The sequence below is a fragment of the Macrobrachium rosenbergii genome, chromosome 5, assembly GCF_040412425.1.
Source record: "Macrobrachium rosenbergii isolate ZJJX-2024 chromosome 5, ASM4041242v1, whole genome shotgun sequence".
Lineage (NCBI taxonomy): Eukaryota > Metazoa > Arthropoda > Malacostraca > Decapoda > Palaemonidae > Macrobrachium > Macrobrachium rosenbergii.
The window spans coordinates 54545341-54561698 of NC_089745.1; the positions used below are offsets into that span (position 1 = coordinate 54545341).

Genomic DNA, 16358 nt, shown 5'->3' on the forward strand with positions numbered 1-16358 from the left:
TATATATATATATATATATATATATATATATATATATATATATATATATATATATATATATATATATATATATATATATATTATTATTTATTTTATATTGTTATTCATTTTATTTTCCTGTCTTCCTTCTCTTTCTTTTCTCTTATGCTCAAATTTTTATTGAAATTTTTCTTGTTGGTTTTGATATTTTGATCAAATTGTATCTTTTTTTTATTGGTTACCTTGAATTTTAGTGTTTTGTAGTATTTATTCTGTTTTTTCTCCTATAATATCTTACCTATATATAGTAATATGCATGTACAAAAAATAATTAAGTAGTAGATTTACATTTATGTCTGAAGTACTTAAATCAAAATGCTGTACAGTATATGCCATTCACTATATTAACTCGAGTAATCCCCTCTAATATTAAGGGTTATACACAATAGTTATTGCTATCAATGTGCTCTTGCTAATAATATTTAAGTATTGTGTTGATGCCCCCTTTATGTCCCTCATCATGATTTATGTTTTCCTCAGCAGAAGTTTTAGGAATCAGTTTGAGTTTCAGTGTGTGATAGATTTGCAATAGGGTAGGTAGATGAATAATGTCTAATTATTTTCAGATACTTTACTGTAGTTGTAAGTCAGTCACAGTAAAAGTACAAATGAGCAAAATATTAATGGATAAATTTTTGCATAAATATGATATATTGCTGTATGATTTAATGTTTATTTGTGTACTGTATATGAAAGATCAGGATAGGAAAACTAATTTTCTCCCTCACATCTTAACACAGACTAAATAACTTCCTAGTACCTACTGGACAGTATTTGTGACTTAGGACCCATTTTTTTTGTTTGTTTGTTTACTCTGTTTATTGTTGTTCCAGGGAGACTAAAAAATGAGTTGGAGGAGGGGATTGCATGATAGTTGCCATTATCCACATAACTATACTTAACATAAAAAAGGTAATGTTAACTGATTACTGAATAGTCTAGAATGGTATATGTGAATGCAAGTACTACATACAGTATTACTGAAAAATAATATCAGGGCCTGTTTGCTAAGTGATTGATTGATTGATTTCTGTCAACTGACAGCAGCGGTTATTAGTGCTGCATTACGGTGATTATTGTTCCAATTACAAGGGCATAATTTTGTTGCTCTGCTGCACTGCTAATTGGAAGCTCCTGCATAGTACATTGTGCAAATTACCATTCTGAGGACAGTACGCTTAAGGTGGCTTACTCAGCAAAGTGAGAGGTGGGTGCAAAGAAAATAAAATATGTCGAGACAGTTAATGAACTATTAACTGTTATTATTCAGCAGTGTGAATTCCCTTGAGAGGTTTAACTCAAGAACTCAAGATGAGGTTTGGAAGTGTTATTATTCAGCAGTGTGAATTCCCTTGAGAGGTTTAACTCAAGAACTCAAGATCAGGTGAATATTTTCTTTTGTAGGACTACCATTATCTTTTAATTCGCCTTGAATTTTTGGATGGTGATTGATGCAGTTAAGTTAGGGAAAAGGGATGGCTCAAATGACCACCTTTGGCATGACCTAGCTATGACCTTTGGAACCCTGCCTTTTCTTTGACTAGGGATGGAAATTTTCTTCATTTCTGTTCTTCACTGGAATAGGAGACTTATTCCAAATGGAACCCCAGTGAATTTTTTTTCTCATTGGTATTTAAGTGTAGTTGTTTAGGTCACTTCTTACCTATCAGTATCCCAACAAATGAATGTCTTCTGCTCTTCTCCTGCTGGGTCATTTAACCATAGTTTACTTGTGATGTGTGTTACTTAGATATCCATTGTACATTGCCTCATTGCTACCATTGACACTGGCTGCATTCAACTTCTTTCCCAGCTGTTTTATGGCACTAGGTTGGGAGTATATTATGAGGTTGTCAGAAACCCTTTCTCATCTCATGAACCTGCATTCTAGCTCCCCAACCATTGCATTCAAGACTCCTGCATTTTGCAGGTACATTATGGATTGAGACTGGTTCAAATTTAGGCATTTACTACAGTTGCTTCAGTTAGAATGACACAGCATTCCATGAAAGTTCTGGGTGCATTTTTTAATTTTATGCAGGAGGCAGTGGTTTCATTTATATCAGAAAGCATTCTCAAAGGTTTGGCAGTTCATAATTTATTCCTCTGGCTTGAAGGATGTTGAGGCCACTGACTGCTCTTATGACTTGAACTGCCAGTTAAAATTTGCTCAGAAAATCTCAAGATGTGTATTCCTTTTTTTTTTTTTTTATTCTATTTAGGAACGTTTCCAAAATACTTTCTCAGACATTCAATATTATTCTCACTTCAACTTTAATTTCTCTATTTTCATCTCAGTTATTAGCTCTACTAAATATCTTTCCCTTTGCATGTTGAGATTCTGATTCCGTCCCTTCCAGCACTTGCTTGCCTTTACCACTTCCCTTTTAACTTTCCTCTTCTGCCTGTTTATATCTGTCCTCTTCGCTGCCTCTTCTGTTAGGGTTTGAATGCTCTCATCTTTTCAGTTGCTCTTTGCACACCATGATATACTTTCCTAGATGTCACATCGCTTATTTTTTCTTCTCATTTCAGCAGTTTCCACTGACCCACTCTTTACTGCTATATATTGACACTTTTTGTACATTTTCCAGTTCCTTGCTTTATTCTTTACTGTTTTCATTTTTTTTCTATCCCTCACTATCAGATCTACTCCCAGTAGTGAAAATCATGTTAAGCATGCCGAGTTCTTGACTCTGGCAGAATTCCAGTACTGCTTCTGTCTCCTGAGCCAAAACTTTCTATTGCATTTAGGTCTCCTGCCAGTATCTCACTCTCCTTGTAACACATTATATTAAAAAACTCAGCTGTTGATGAACTTTAGTCTAAAAGTTGGTTGCAAATCAGTCTCAGTGGTGTTAGTGGCAGATATATCCAACTTGAAAGTGAAATTGTCATCTTGTGTAATCATGAAGTATTCCTTGCATTGTACAGAAAAGGATCTTCAACTTGGAAAATTTTCAGTCTGAACCTAAAGGACAACTCAGGATTTTTCTTGAAGGTAGCCTGTAGTGTGGAACCCCTTTTCCCCTTTCGTTTGATTGAAGTGTTGTATTGCTTGAACAGAAATTGTTTTGTGGAATCATGGTAGAGTCCAGAAACTGTATTATGTTGTTCCTACGAGCCACGAAGAGTGAAAGTAGGCAAATTCGTTGAGCCAGTCATCTAAAGAGGACCAGGTTCTCTTTCCACAAATGAGCAATATTTTTTGTCATAGTTTTTCCTCATGGGGTTAGATGTGAACTGAATTCTTCCTGTTGTACCTTTTTACTTGATATCTAAATCCCTTTATGGTCCAGGCCTCCATGTACACCAATGAACAAATCTTGCTTATTTTTATACATATCACAAAATGACTTCCAAATTGTTCCATGGTCCAAAAGAGTTTTGAATAAGAGATATATTTTTATTGCAGAGGGCCTCTGAGGAATAGTACTGAAATCTTGAAGGTTGGGTGGGCTTCTCAATGCCTCTCTTGCATGGTACTGGATAGTTAGTACTACATGTTAGTAATTTCTGTGTGTCCTGTATCTTCATTTTATTTCCTTGCATGCTGCATACCAACTTCTCTTTACATTAGTGGTAATTGTAGTTGGAAGATGATGCCTTGAAGATATCTTTGTCATTCTTTTCTTTCTCCCTAACTCAAGGTCCATGTACATTCAACCAGTAACAGTACTAGAACTTTGAATGCAGATTGGTAACACAGTCCTAGGTTGATTGAGTAAATCCCTTACAAGGAAAAACACTTCTGTATATTGTAGCATCATAATGGTTGAGGATGGTTCCTCTCCAGAACCAAATATTTTTTCAGGTAATGGCTTTTAATAGAAAAGGCTCAGTTGTTTAACTGTGGCTTGAGATAGGAAAATGCTGATGTGGGAGATAGCCAGTTTGTGTGTGGGGTTTGTCAGGTGTTGCTTACCAAGAACTTTTGAAGCCCAAGATATGGTATATATGCTAAAACTGAAATGTCTGTCAGGCTTTGGAAGTAAAGTTAATCACACTTTTTCATTACACTGACTAAGGAATTATTACTTGTTTTTGTTTCAGTAGTCCATGAAAGGTTGGAATTTTACTTCATTTACCTATCTTGCAAATGCTGTGATATTGATGTTGGTAAAGTAGATATTTTGTTTTTAACAGTAAAAGAAAACATTTAATTTTGAGCTTAATTGTAATGTCTGATACGTATTGCATGTAACTTTCAAGGCAGGCCAGGCTTATACTGTGGGATATACAACTCAGAGAGTTCAGGTGTAAATTTGTACCAAAATCCTAATTATTGGTGATTGTCTTTTTTTTCGCCAAAGCACTATGACACTTACAGCCCCTAGTAGAAAAATATTGCACATGCATGTCAGATCCTAAGTTCCAAGAATGAAAGCTGTTGAGTGGTGAAATATATTGTCTTTGTACAATTTTGGTTGTAAGCCAACCCTTCAAGAAGGATAGACATTTTTATGGCAAATCAGTAATTGCCAAATATAAAGCAGGAATGATCCTAGATGATTAATATACCCAGGATTTGAGGTAATTTCAATATTATAATTGATTTTATAAGAATATCAAGATCAGATCATCCATACTAAGTGTATGCTACTCAAGGGAAGACACAAAATGATAAAAAGACATTTCATTAGTTTACATAACTTCTGCCTTTCAGATTATCATTTCTTTGGTGGTACAAAAATGTTTCAGTGTTTTAATTTCTACAAAGACTCAAGACTTCATTGGAAAGTGGTGAGTTTTATTGCTCCAAATATACAAAATTTTTGCCAATAAGATTTAATCTTGACAATTTTTGGTTTTTATATTATGCATAATAAGAAGGAGCTTTTTATTTTATATCAAGATTTAAAACATAATGGAGATAATCTGCAAAGTTGCTCCAGGAAAAAAAAAAACCTGCATATAGGATGGCCTTGAGAGTTTGAGCAGAGTGGCAACAAATCGTTGTGGCCTTTGCTGCCTTGTCTAAGATGAAAGGCAAAGGAATATAGACCAAGCAACAGTTATCGTCACAAAATAAACACTATACTGTAATTTAGAAATGTTTACAGTAAACCTTTGGAGACAGCACAGATAGTCAGGGTGAATGAGAGCAGCAGTCACCCATTCTAGTCTGTCATTATTGTCTCAGATGGGAACTGAGACCTAGAAAAGAACAACTGTTAGATAATAAAACAAAATTAAACATCATAAATGAGAAATATTTTTAGTCGTATACAGTAATTGACTTCTTTGAATATATTTTAAAATTTTGACAATTGTATATATTTATCGCTTGAAAGTTATGAGTTTGGAGCGCACTGTCCTGGCAGGTATGTGTTTGACCTAAATTCTGATCTGGTCTAGATTGTTATTTACACCATGTCGCCTTGAATTCACAGGCATTCCTACAGTTTTTAGTTCTGCTATTCCTATACCTACTACTCTTCTCAGACTTGTCAAACCTTGCCAGTCTTCAATCTACAGTCTGTTGTCCAAAGTCTTCTAATGACTAGAATAATTGTAATTGTCAGTTTTTATGTTTTTCTTGTGTACAATAAAAAATAAATTTTTAACAATAAAAAATAAATTTTTAAAGTAAATTTCTTTGAAAAGATGTGTCCATCAGTAAACATTGGTTCAGTGATCTATCAACACTGAAAATGCATGTAAGCCTATTTTTGTGTCAACCCCTCATCCCAGCTGCATTGTTTTCTGCCTTTCACTCGTCATCTGTGCCATTTATTTTCCTTCCAATTAGGTTTTCACCATTTTTTTTTTCCAACTTTTGCCTTGCTACAAAGAAAATCTTCATACATGCCCATGAGAGTTTAGGAAGGTTAGTCAGTGGTCTGGTTAGTCTGTTCTGTAATACAGTTTGATGGTGATAATAATAATAATAATAATAATAATAATAATAATAATAATAATAATAATAATAATAATGAGAACCTCATGAACTGACAACATATTGGCAATGTTGAGAATCCAAAGATTTCTTTCGATGTTTGTTGAAATGATAGAAACAGCAAATCCATTGCCTTCATTAAATTATCCTGCCATTTGTACAATATTACTAAATCTGTACTGTATTATTTAGGTACAGATTACCCTAGGTGATAAACCATTATTTGTTTAGTTTGTATAAATCTATTCATTTGTCATGTGTATACTGTATTCACGTTGCTGATTGCAAATAAAAGATGGTAGTCCATGAATTTAAAATGCTACATCACGTACTCAGTCATATACACACACACACACACACACACACTAGATATAAACTTTGATATTGCTTGGAAATTTTAGCCTGAAAGTTTTGTTAAATATTGCTTTTTAGTAATAATTTGGAATTATACTGTGTAATTTAACTTCTGCAGTGGTACATCTCTACATTTTGTTTTACTATTATGCTTTATTGTAGTGGAGTACACCATATAGATAAATTTTTAGGAAAAGAAAAGTAATTTTGTAGAGATATACAAATAAGGCTGAATATGTACACAAAATGAATGTCAAAACTTATCTCAAATTCCCCTTTTCCTATGAGGAATTTTTCTCTTCAATAGAAATACATTTTTGTCTGTCTTTTTATCACAAATAACATTTTCCAACTCAAATTTCATGAAGCTTGGTTTCTTGTATTTTTGAGATATTTCTCATTTTCTTCCACCTCTGAGCAAGTTACAGAATTGGGCAGTGTATTTATGAATGTATACATTACAATATATATATATATATATATATATATACATACATATATATATATATACATACATACATATATTATTTTTATATACTGTATACATACACATTTGTACTTATATTTTGGAGCAGGGACACATACCAATTGTGACAAACTGGTATTTCTGCATTAGCTTTATGTATTCAATGTTTGACCGGACTGAGGCTTTCTTCAGTTTTGGATGCAAAGAGAATTTTCTTCTGTTAAGCAAAGATTAGATATGAAATATATCTACAAAACAACAAAAACTGATGGCAGGTTTTAGTCAAAACCCTCAAGAGCTAACCACATACACGGCAGCCAAGCCAAATTTAGCTTCAAAATAATAGCGTGAGATTTACAAAGTAAGAAATGCTTTAATTTTAGTGAATAGTAGTGACTGTGGTAGAAAGGTGAGCACAGGACACCACAACCACTGCTGCTGTCACCCATCTACGTCCACTTGCGAGCTATTTCCACTGCTGGACCCAATTTGCATTAGTGCTTTAGAAGCAATATCAATGAATATTTACATTAAGCTATGTGACAAAAGGCTTTAAAAGGCTGTACTCAAATCATTTCTATCCCTTTATAATTTAAACCTGGCTATAGTCACTCTAACCCAGAGCATGGCTTTATTATGCTTAAAATCTACTAGGTAAGCAATACTGCAACAAAAAATCATAACACTTGTGAAGGGTCAGAAAATGGAGATAAATTACAACTGGTTATGGAAGGCATTCTCTTTGTACAGCAGTAAGTAGTAAGTATAGTAGGTAGTACATATAGCATTAAATGTTAAGTACTAATGATGAAAATATCCCAGAAAATTATTAAATCTTAATGACCTAAGGGCACATGAGACTACACAACTCATTACACACTCTTCCCTCGTGCTCGTTGTGGCAGAGTCGTAGAGTGGCAACAGATAGCGTAAGGTGTGATGTGCGTGCAGTTAGATATCACAGTCTTCACACAATCAGAGCCACGCTAGCGCCACGTCCGGCCAACTAAATACACTCGCTATCAGGAACAACCAAATCTACTATTGAAGTTGTATTGAAATAGATGCAGTTAGATATTTTTTATAAGTGCAAAAATCTGATCATATCACGCACTTCACATATTTTGTTCAAGCTTAATGAACTGTAAACAGTCAGAAAATCTTGAAAGACCCCAGGATCATTCTATTTTTTATGTAATTAGTGTTTCTGTAATTAGTTTTAAAGACAAGTATAGCTTGTCTTTTCACCTTTTTAATGTGTAACAAAATCCATAGAACAGTGATTAAGTTGATAAGCTCACTGACAGTTGCACAAATGAAATATGACTCATGCATAAAATAATACGATTGGCATTCATTGAAAAGCATTATGGTGTAATTTCAGTGCATCATAACACTGTACGTAATCAGAATTTTCACTCTTACATCATGGATATGTTTAGCACTCATTTCATGCAGGTTAACTTATTTTGCTGTGGAAAATCACAAACAGCTACTATAGACAATGATGGTTTGGGGTTATTTTGTACTGCCTGTATTGTAAAAGCATTTCACTATGCGTGGAAAAAGTATACCTTACATTGTAAGTAAAGGCTGTCATATAAAAATACCATTCTAATATGAACTAGCTATTATAAAAAAATACAGTAATACCATCTACAGCACTATTTGAGGTTTGTTCCTGATGCGGTGTGGTGGTAGGATTTGTGCCCTGCCCAACGCTGCTCATGAAGGGCCCGAAGGTACCCCCACTGGAGAACTTTTTATTTTATTTAAACAAGCAGTTTGCCTCACATTTCCACTTTCCTTTTTACACTTGTCAGCAATTGGATGGGAAATCAGGATTGTTTGTCATTAACTTTGATAGGCATAAATAGTATTTTCAAAATGCAATGCAAACTGCATTCTATATAAATGTATAAGTGATTGAAAATTAATCCAAAAATTTTTTTTATATCACTAAAAAAAAAAGAATCTCCAAGGGTGGCAAACCATCACCAGGCAACCCAGAGCCCCATCTAGCAGGTTGCAACTGCTTTGCCCAGTCACTGCTCAGAGGCTTTACGGTATTGTCTAGACTTGGGTCACATCAGGTCAGCCGCTTAGCTCACGCCCATGCCTAGGATAAAGTTTATAGCCTCTTGGGGAGTCATTTTCATAGTTCCTCTTTTGATAACCGCTATTATCATCAACTGACAACTATGATACCCAGCAATGTAAATCTGCATGCGGAATGATGCACTGCAACTTTAAAGTATAAATACAGTACTTGTAACAAACTACTACAAGCAGATCACTACTATAGCCCCAACCAGTAACACCTCTACACTTGGCAATTTTTACAGATGTGTATAAAATTGACAAATCTTTCTCCCCTGTCTGATGGTCAAATATTTCTACCTCTAAAATCACGGGGCCTTCCTAAAATATTAATTCTTTTAAAATTAAATTTACAGACACACATAAGCTAAATATTTTGTAGTACTTGAGATGATTATTTTATTTGAGAGAGAGAGAGAGAGAGAGAGAGAGAGAGAGAGAGAGAGAGAGAGAGAGAGAGAGAGAGAGAGAGAGAGAGAGAGAGAGAGAGAGAGAGAGATATGCACCCGAGTCGTAGTTGTTTCAGTCCATGTAATTCTTTCAGTTTTATTAGTACTGAGAGGGGCGTACGTGTAAATACCTAAATCTGTGAAAGCAGTGTCATCTAATTTTTATAAATACTATCAAGGTATAGGTGTTATAAATAACCAAATCTGTGAAAGCAATTTTGTAATGTGTAGGAAAAGTGTGGGTATGTGTTATGACAGTCAAATCTGTGAAAGTAACTGAGGTTTTAGAAATTGCAGAAATACTATTTGGTTATGTTATAAATAGCCAAATCTATGAAAGCAATTTATTGAGTAATTTTTAGGAAGAATATGTGAAGGAATTTCTTTAGACCCTATTGAAATGAGTGTCCTATGAGGTCATGGGAGAGGTAGCCCTTGCCTCATCTACGCTTAAAGAAAAAATGTAGGAAATGGGGGTTTGGGTAGTGTCACAAGACTGTTTGATGGGAAGGACACATCCCCATTAGGTCAGTGGAAATGTGGTTGAGTGAATATTAAGAGGGCAGAGATGGCTTGCAGGTTGTCTAATTTTTGTGGAAGTAACTGGAGTTTGAGCATGAAATATTAAATCTTAATTAGACAAGTGCTGTAAACTGTATTTTAACCCTCTAATTATATAATGGTGCCAGTCTTTGTACTGTAGAGACAAAAGTATATTTGGCAAAATTAAAAAGGTAATATTAATGCACTGTACACAGCTAATGAACACAGGGCTGTTAAATAAAACTTTTAAGGTACTTTATGTAATGAAGAGGCAAACCAAGATACTGGCATTTAAAAAGATATATGTATAACAAAAATAAGGAAAACTAGTAGTATGTTTTAAAGTCAAAACCTTGGATGACATATGATTGATACAGTACTGCAGATGAAGCTATGAAATATTAATGCAATGTAGTGTCTCCTTTTATCTGATGTTAAACAGGTCTGGTTAAACAAATCATTTAAAACTAACTAACTATCTGATGTTAATACCAAGCTATTAGTCTAGATTCATTTAATTTACTGCATTACTGCCAGTAATTTTCCTTAAATCCTTCAGTTATTTTTCCAAACACCTGAGTTTTAGCAATCATGACCACATGAAGAGAAACAACATTAGACACTTGAAAATGATACATGAAACTTAAATTCAGTATCAAAGAAAATTTTGAAATTTTTGCTGTAATTGATTTTAAACAATAACATGGGTACATATTGTATCTCCCAATATCCTGTACATATAAATTGTACATATATGAATGTGAAAGTAACTCTAAAAGTGCATGTAACTCAAGTCTAACTAGTGTTATACTTGTATCATATACAGTAAATAATAGTGCAAAATTATCCTTCCCCAAGAGGTCTATAAACTTACCAAATCCTGCCTCCTCTGTCCTAAGTTATATACAATTCTGTGAACCTATATATTAATTATGATACCATAACTTGTAATTAGTGTCAAGTAAACAAGTAGATCTTTTTTTGTAATGTGTTCTTGGAAAACTATGATGTACTCTGCTTCAGAGGGGCATTTTAAACAAGAATGTAATTTATTTAAATAATGTACTGTGCTCAACCTTTGAATATGTCAGTAGTGTATTCAAAGCCACTAAAATTAAGCATTAAATATCTGCTTTTCAAGTGTATTGAGTAATGGTATCTAATATGAGCAGAGGTTCACAGGAAAGTTCTATAACAGTAGGCCAGAGCAGCCACTGGTGACCAAGCTGCTCCTTTGTGAACCAATCACCGGGCAGTGGCTGGAAGCGAGAGACTCAAGGCATTGTTAGCAAAGGAGGGCCATGTGCTACGCACTAACCTGATCATCAAGACTTTAGTGTCATGCCGGGTAAAGGAGCAGTGACAGTAAGAGAGTCAAGCAGAAATCAAACACAATATCATGCATTCTACAGACTTATTATTTTAAAAATATTTCTTATACATAGGCCAATATTTTGTATCAGTAAAAGGACTTAAATACACAGGCAAATTGTACATATACTTGATACCCAGACCAATGTTGAAAAGCACTAAAAGCTAGCAAATATAATAATTAACAGAATCATAGGATTACATAACAGACAAAAAAGATGAGAGCAGTCCAACAAAAACTGATGCCTGACAGAGCGATGAATGTGTACTGAATAAGCCCGAGCGGGGCCTGAGTGCCCCTGGCTACAGAGAGGAAGCATTACAAAGGTACATCAACATAACCCATACCTAAGTTACCATCACATCAAGTTGGGACGTGAGCATGGTACAGTAGTGCTACAATAGTACTGGGAATGCTGCAGGAGTACACGGAGACGGCACCGCTTTATGGCACTTGGCTACACCAAACCAACCCCACCTACGCCCTCGCAACACTTTGACCCTGCCCACTTCGCTACCATATCTTAGCACATGCAGATTTATTTGCAATAACCTTGGCTAAGCGAGACTATCACAGATTGTGTGGTGGTGGGAGTGGCATTGGGCACAGCATGGACGTGGTGTGGCTACAGCATATGTAAGGAACTATAAAATATTATTACAACTAAAATATTAAAAAATGTAGCACAAGCCCTGCCTCCCCCCTCATTAATCTAAAAGACCGGTATCTAATTCCACTATTGCTGCTGCTGCCATCATACTGCTGCTTTGACCACCACCATTTACCATGTGACCCAGGCAGCAGCAGCAGGAGTAGTGTACATGATTAAAAGAACAATTGCAAAAGGGTCTGGAAGTTGGATTTCTGAGGGGGCAGGCAGGAGGAGGGCTGGAATGGTGCAGTGCGGTCTCCGTGCATCACATATCACAAACACCGTGTAGAGCTGGGCACCATGCAGGCGTCATCCCCCGGTTACCAGCGGACATGCAGCAAGTCTGCTCTGCAGTGTCATTTAAAGCAAAAAGACTTGGAGTCTTGTTAAAACTGACAACTATTATGTCATATATACTTCATAAAAGCTAAAATCATTAATGACTAAAACTTCTAAAAACAGGTACAATAACAAGAAAACTACAATGACAAATACATGTGCTACGTCAATTATCTAAAATCAAACTTAAAAGGCCAGTTAGTAAAGTTACGCTGTGCTCAAGAGCACTAATAGATGTTAGTAGTGGCATGACTAGAGTCCACTAGATGCTGGTCGTTGTTGTCTTGCTCGCTCACTGGCACTGAGCGAGAGGAGCGTAAGGAAGTAGACATACAGAGGCAGGAGACTTGCTCGTCAGCCGGTACTCATGCACACACTTTATGAAGTTTTCAGCTTCTTGTATGGCTGCTCGCCCCCCTGAGCCAGCGAGTACTGGGTGTTACTGGACAAAGCGGTGTATTGAGGAAGGTACAGGGATGAAGGAATTTGGGGTACTAATAAAGAGGGACTTACTACGGGTACACCGCTACCTATGCCACCTAAACTTGCTGCTGCAACACTTCCAACTGTTGGGGTCATTCCTGCAGTCATGCCACTAATACCATGAGGTAACCCTATAGTTCCAGTCATCCCATGAGGCATTAAATGCTGATTACTGGTGACATAGGGTGAAACACCAATGCTGTGCAAAGGTGCACCTACACCATAATTAATATTTGATAAATGCCCTGGAGGGAGGATTGGGTGGGCAAACCCAGAAGTGGATAGTGCTGTGGGACCAATAACGGCTGGGGCTGTAGTGGCTTGGGGTTTGAACTGTGGACGAAGGCCTTTACTAAGTGCATAGCCTGTGTAAGAAAACACATTAACAGCAGGTTGAGAAGGCAAAGGTACTGGTGACACAGAAGCTGTATCCCCTCCTGTCCCTGATAAGGATAAGGATGAGGAAGAGGAAGCTGTAACAGGTGTGGAACATATGGCTTTGACAGTGGTTGGGGAGTTAGTTGTGGTAGTGGTGGATGAGGAAGAGGATGTTGTAACAGGTTGCGCGGAGGAAGCGGCAGCGTGGTTGTTAGCGGCGGTGGTGTCTTGGCTGTCGGCCTGGCCCCCCACCCCCGCCAGGGGCACACTCCCGCCATACTCACATGACACTGGCACAAAGCTCTGGGTGCCCAGCTGCTGCATCAGAGCTTGTTGATACGCTGCATTCCCCGTTGGTTGATACACAGGTACTCCGGACTTGTCTCCAGCTGGACGTTTGTAGGGTACTATCCCGGGGATAGCCTGGAAGATGAGACACCCTAAGAATGGCAGAATTTATCATTTCATGAAGATAGAGTAACCCAATAAACTCTTACATTTCAGTTCTAATAATCTGCTTCTCAAAATGCAGCAATTATACTTATGATAATGAAAACCCAACATGTCATGGACTTAAAATTACTGTTCATAACACTGTAAGATAATTTATTCATCCTCTTAATTTCAGTACATTGTGTAGTGTTAACTTATACATGAAATATAGATAAGTGCAAAACATTTTAAAGATGCAATGCTTCTGAAATGTTATAACAGTAGTTTATGTGTTAGCCCACAACAAAAGATTTGCTAAAACTGTCTTTAATTAGACTAAAATAAATTTATAAGTATTATACAGATCAAAACTTATTATACCAAATTACGTATAAATTTTTAAACAACTATCCTGTCCCTAAAGTTACATGGTACATAAAATAGATCCATATAGCAATATTGTATAATATATTTTAATGGCCACCATACAGTTTATTAGAAAATTAAATAAAACACTTAACATAAACTATATATTGAAACACTGTGCCACTGAACCTGCTAAACATTCCATTAGCACAGTTTTTCAAATGCCTTGCAGCTGATGACCATCCATTTCCAGTTAAGATGAATTACCAAGTGTTAAAAGTTCAAATACAAAGCTATGATAAAAAAGAAAAAAACGAGACAAGTGGTGATGGGCCAAATTATGAAAATACTCATTTGATTTTTAAATAACTTACTAAATATTATAAATAACAATGACTAATTATAACAAAGTAATTAAAATAACTATGACTAATTATAACAAAGTAATTAAACTTTTTCCTGGTAAAGGTCTGTTAAACAATATTAGCAATATACAACTTGATTATATATAACTGGTGTATAAAATACATTTACCAAAAAATCTAAAATTCACTGGAACTTGAAGGTAATGCACATCAGCAGCAGGGCAAAAGTCCTGTTCTCAGTACTAACAGGAAACTACTGCTGTAAATATTACAGCAGGTTCCATTCACAAGTATCTATGAAATATATGCTATATCCTATTATGTAATATTACCTCAGATACAAAATCTGAGAACAGGTACAGGTAACAAGTTAAATATAATAAACCAGTGCCTCCTTAAACCACCAGGTCCACATGCTAAAATTCTTATTTTTATTTTCAAGCGTACTAAAGTAGCTCCCATGAGATTGGTGGTAAAAGAAGATGCAACAGGCATATTTTTATGAGTTTCATGATGAAAAAAAGAGAAAGACAAAAGAGCCACTTTGCAAGATCAATGTCATATTTCTTGCAATAGTTGGTCTTGGGGACTTGGAGGTCTTCCCTGCAATCTAGACATGACGAGTGGTGGATAACTGACAGATAAAGAAAATGTTCAACTCCATTGAGAAGGGAGGCAAAAGATATTTTAAGGGGAAAACTTAAATAATGTATAAAACTTATCTATAATATATACTTTGAACAGCAGCACATCAGGAAATGAGCAAGGGTAATATACAAATACATGCAATACATATATAATATATGTAATGCATATATGTATATAAATAAAATGGAATTATATGAGCAGTGGAGGTGCATTAACAAAATATGAATAACAAAATAATGAACATAAAAGGAAATGCATATGCTATTGGTGAGGATAATAGCTTGCAGGGCTACAATATTGGCCTACAGCATAAGCAATAATGGATCTGAAACTAAGAGTGATAAGGTCTAGAGAGCTAGAAGCCTCCAGGGAAAGCACTATTAACATTCTCAACACAATGAACATCATTACTGCCCATATGGCTAGCCAATAGCACAGAGTAGTATAATACTGTATTTCTAATAGGGCAGAATAATAGCCAATTAATGTGCCTCAAGTTTTGTGTAAATTTGCATTCAAAGGCATTAAAGTTTGATGCAACACATGCAAGAATGACAGGTCAGTAGTCTTTTTTTTTTTCTTTCTTTTCTGAGGGTGGCAAATGATAAAGGAGGATGACTACAATGGTAGTAGTAGCAATAGCAGTAATAGTATTAATATTGACATTTGTGGCAGTATTAGCAACAATACTAGTGTTGGTGTATTAGGATTATTAGTAGTGGCAGTAGTAAAGTAGTAGTAGTAATAGTAGTAGTAGTAATAGTAACAGTAATAAGTCTTCAATGCAAATTTGCTTAAATTGGAGGGCAGAATTTTTCTTTTTTTTTTAACTTTAATGGAATTGACTGTTGACTGAGTTGCATCGAAACAAATTTGCAACGGGCTCTGATCTTGCAAAACGGCAGCAACTACAGAGAAATGATGACTATAGCCAGATCGGGGCAGGGCACGACAGTGGGCTTCCCAAAAGAGAGAAAATAAGAATCACAGAGGAGGTGAACAGAATCTCCACTATGATTTTGGGATTGTAACAATAGAACAGGGTGTTTTCAATGAAACTGGTATTATGACTGGAAGGACTCACTCAATGACAGTAACCATTTGAATAGTTCAAAGCAGAAGCAAATCAAAAGAAAGTTTAGATAAATTTTGCCTAAACATGGGTGGCAGGGGATATTTACTGTTTTAATTACAGTATCTAAAGCAATGCTGTGAAAAATGTGTTAACAGTGACGTCATTATTGCACAATTATGTGTATGTATCAAGCTGAATATAGATCTAATACAGGACAACTGAAATTGACCACCAGTGTAGTGAGGAAAATTTAAATTGGAATTTACTCTTGAAAATGGTAAGATCCCCAAAGAATGCATATACAGAAGTAATGTCAGTCTTTATATGTTCTTTTGTTCCACTGTGAGTGTAGATACTTAAGTTATTTAATGTCGAGCAATATCATTGAGACAGACAAT

At 35.5% G+C, this 16358-nt stretch overlaps 1 protein-coding gene and 1 long non-coding RNA gene across 21 annotated transcripts in view; one reads left to right on the forward strand and one right to left on the reverse strand.

Moving 5' to 3' along the window:
• The window catches only part of LOC136838810 (uncharacterized), a 95211-nt gene that overhangs the window by 68112 nt on the left and 10741 nt on the right, over positions 1-16358 (forward strand). The window contains exon 4 of one of the 2 annotated variants that reach the window (XR_010853114.1): positions 873-5839. The exons of the other annotated variant lie outside the window; for it this stretch is intronic. This is a non-coding gene — a long non-coding RNA (uncharacterized lncRNA). Of the gene's footprint in view, positions 1-872; positions 5840-16358 lie in introns of those variants that run through there. 2 annotated transcript variants of the gene reach the window in all.
• Positions 11248-16358, reverse strand: part of LOC136838808 (protein muscleblind-like) — a 496719-nt gene continuing 491608 nt past the window's right edge. For all 19 annotated transcript variants that reach the window (XM_067104408.1, XM_067104405.1, XM_067104402.1 and 16 more), the window contains one exon: positions 11248-13497. In XM_067104408.1, coding sequence (XP_066960509.1) covers positions 12592-13497 — 906 coding nt within the window. In that variant the 3' untranslated portion in view covers positions 11248-12591. The remainder of the gene's footprint in view (positions 13498-16358) is intronic.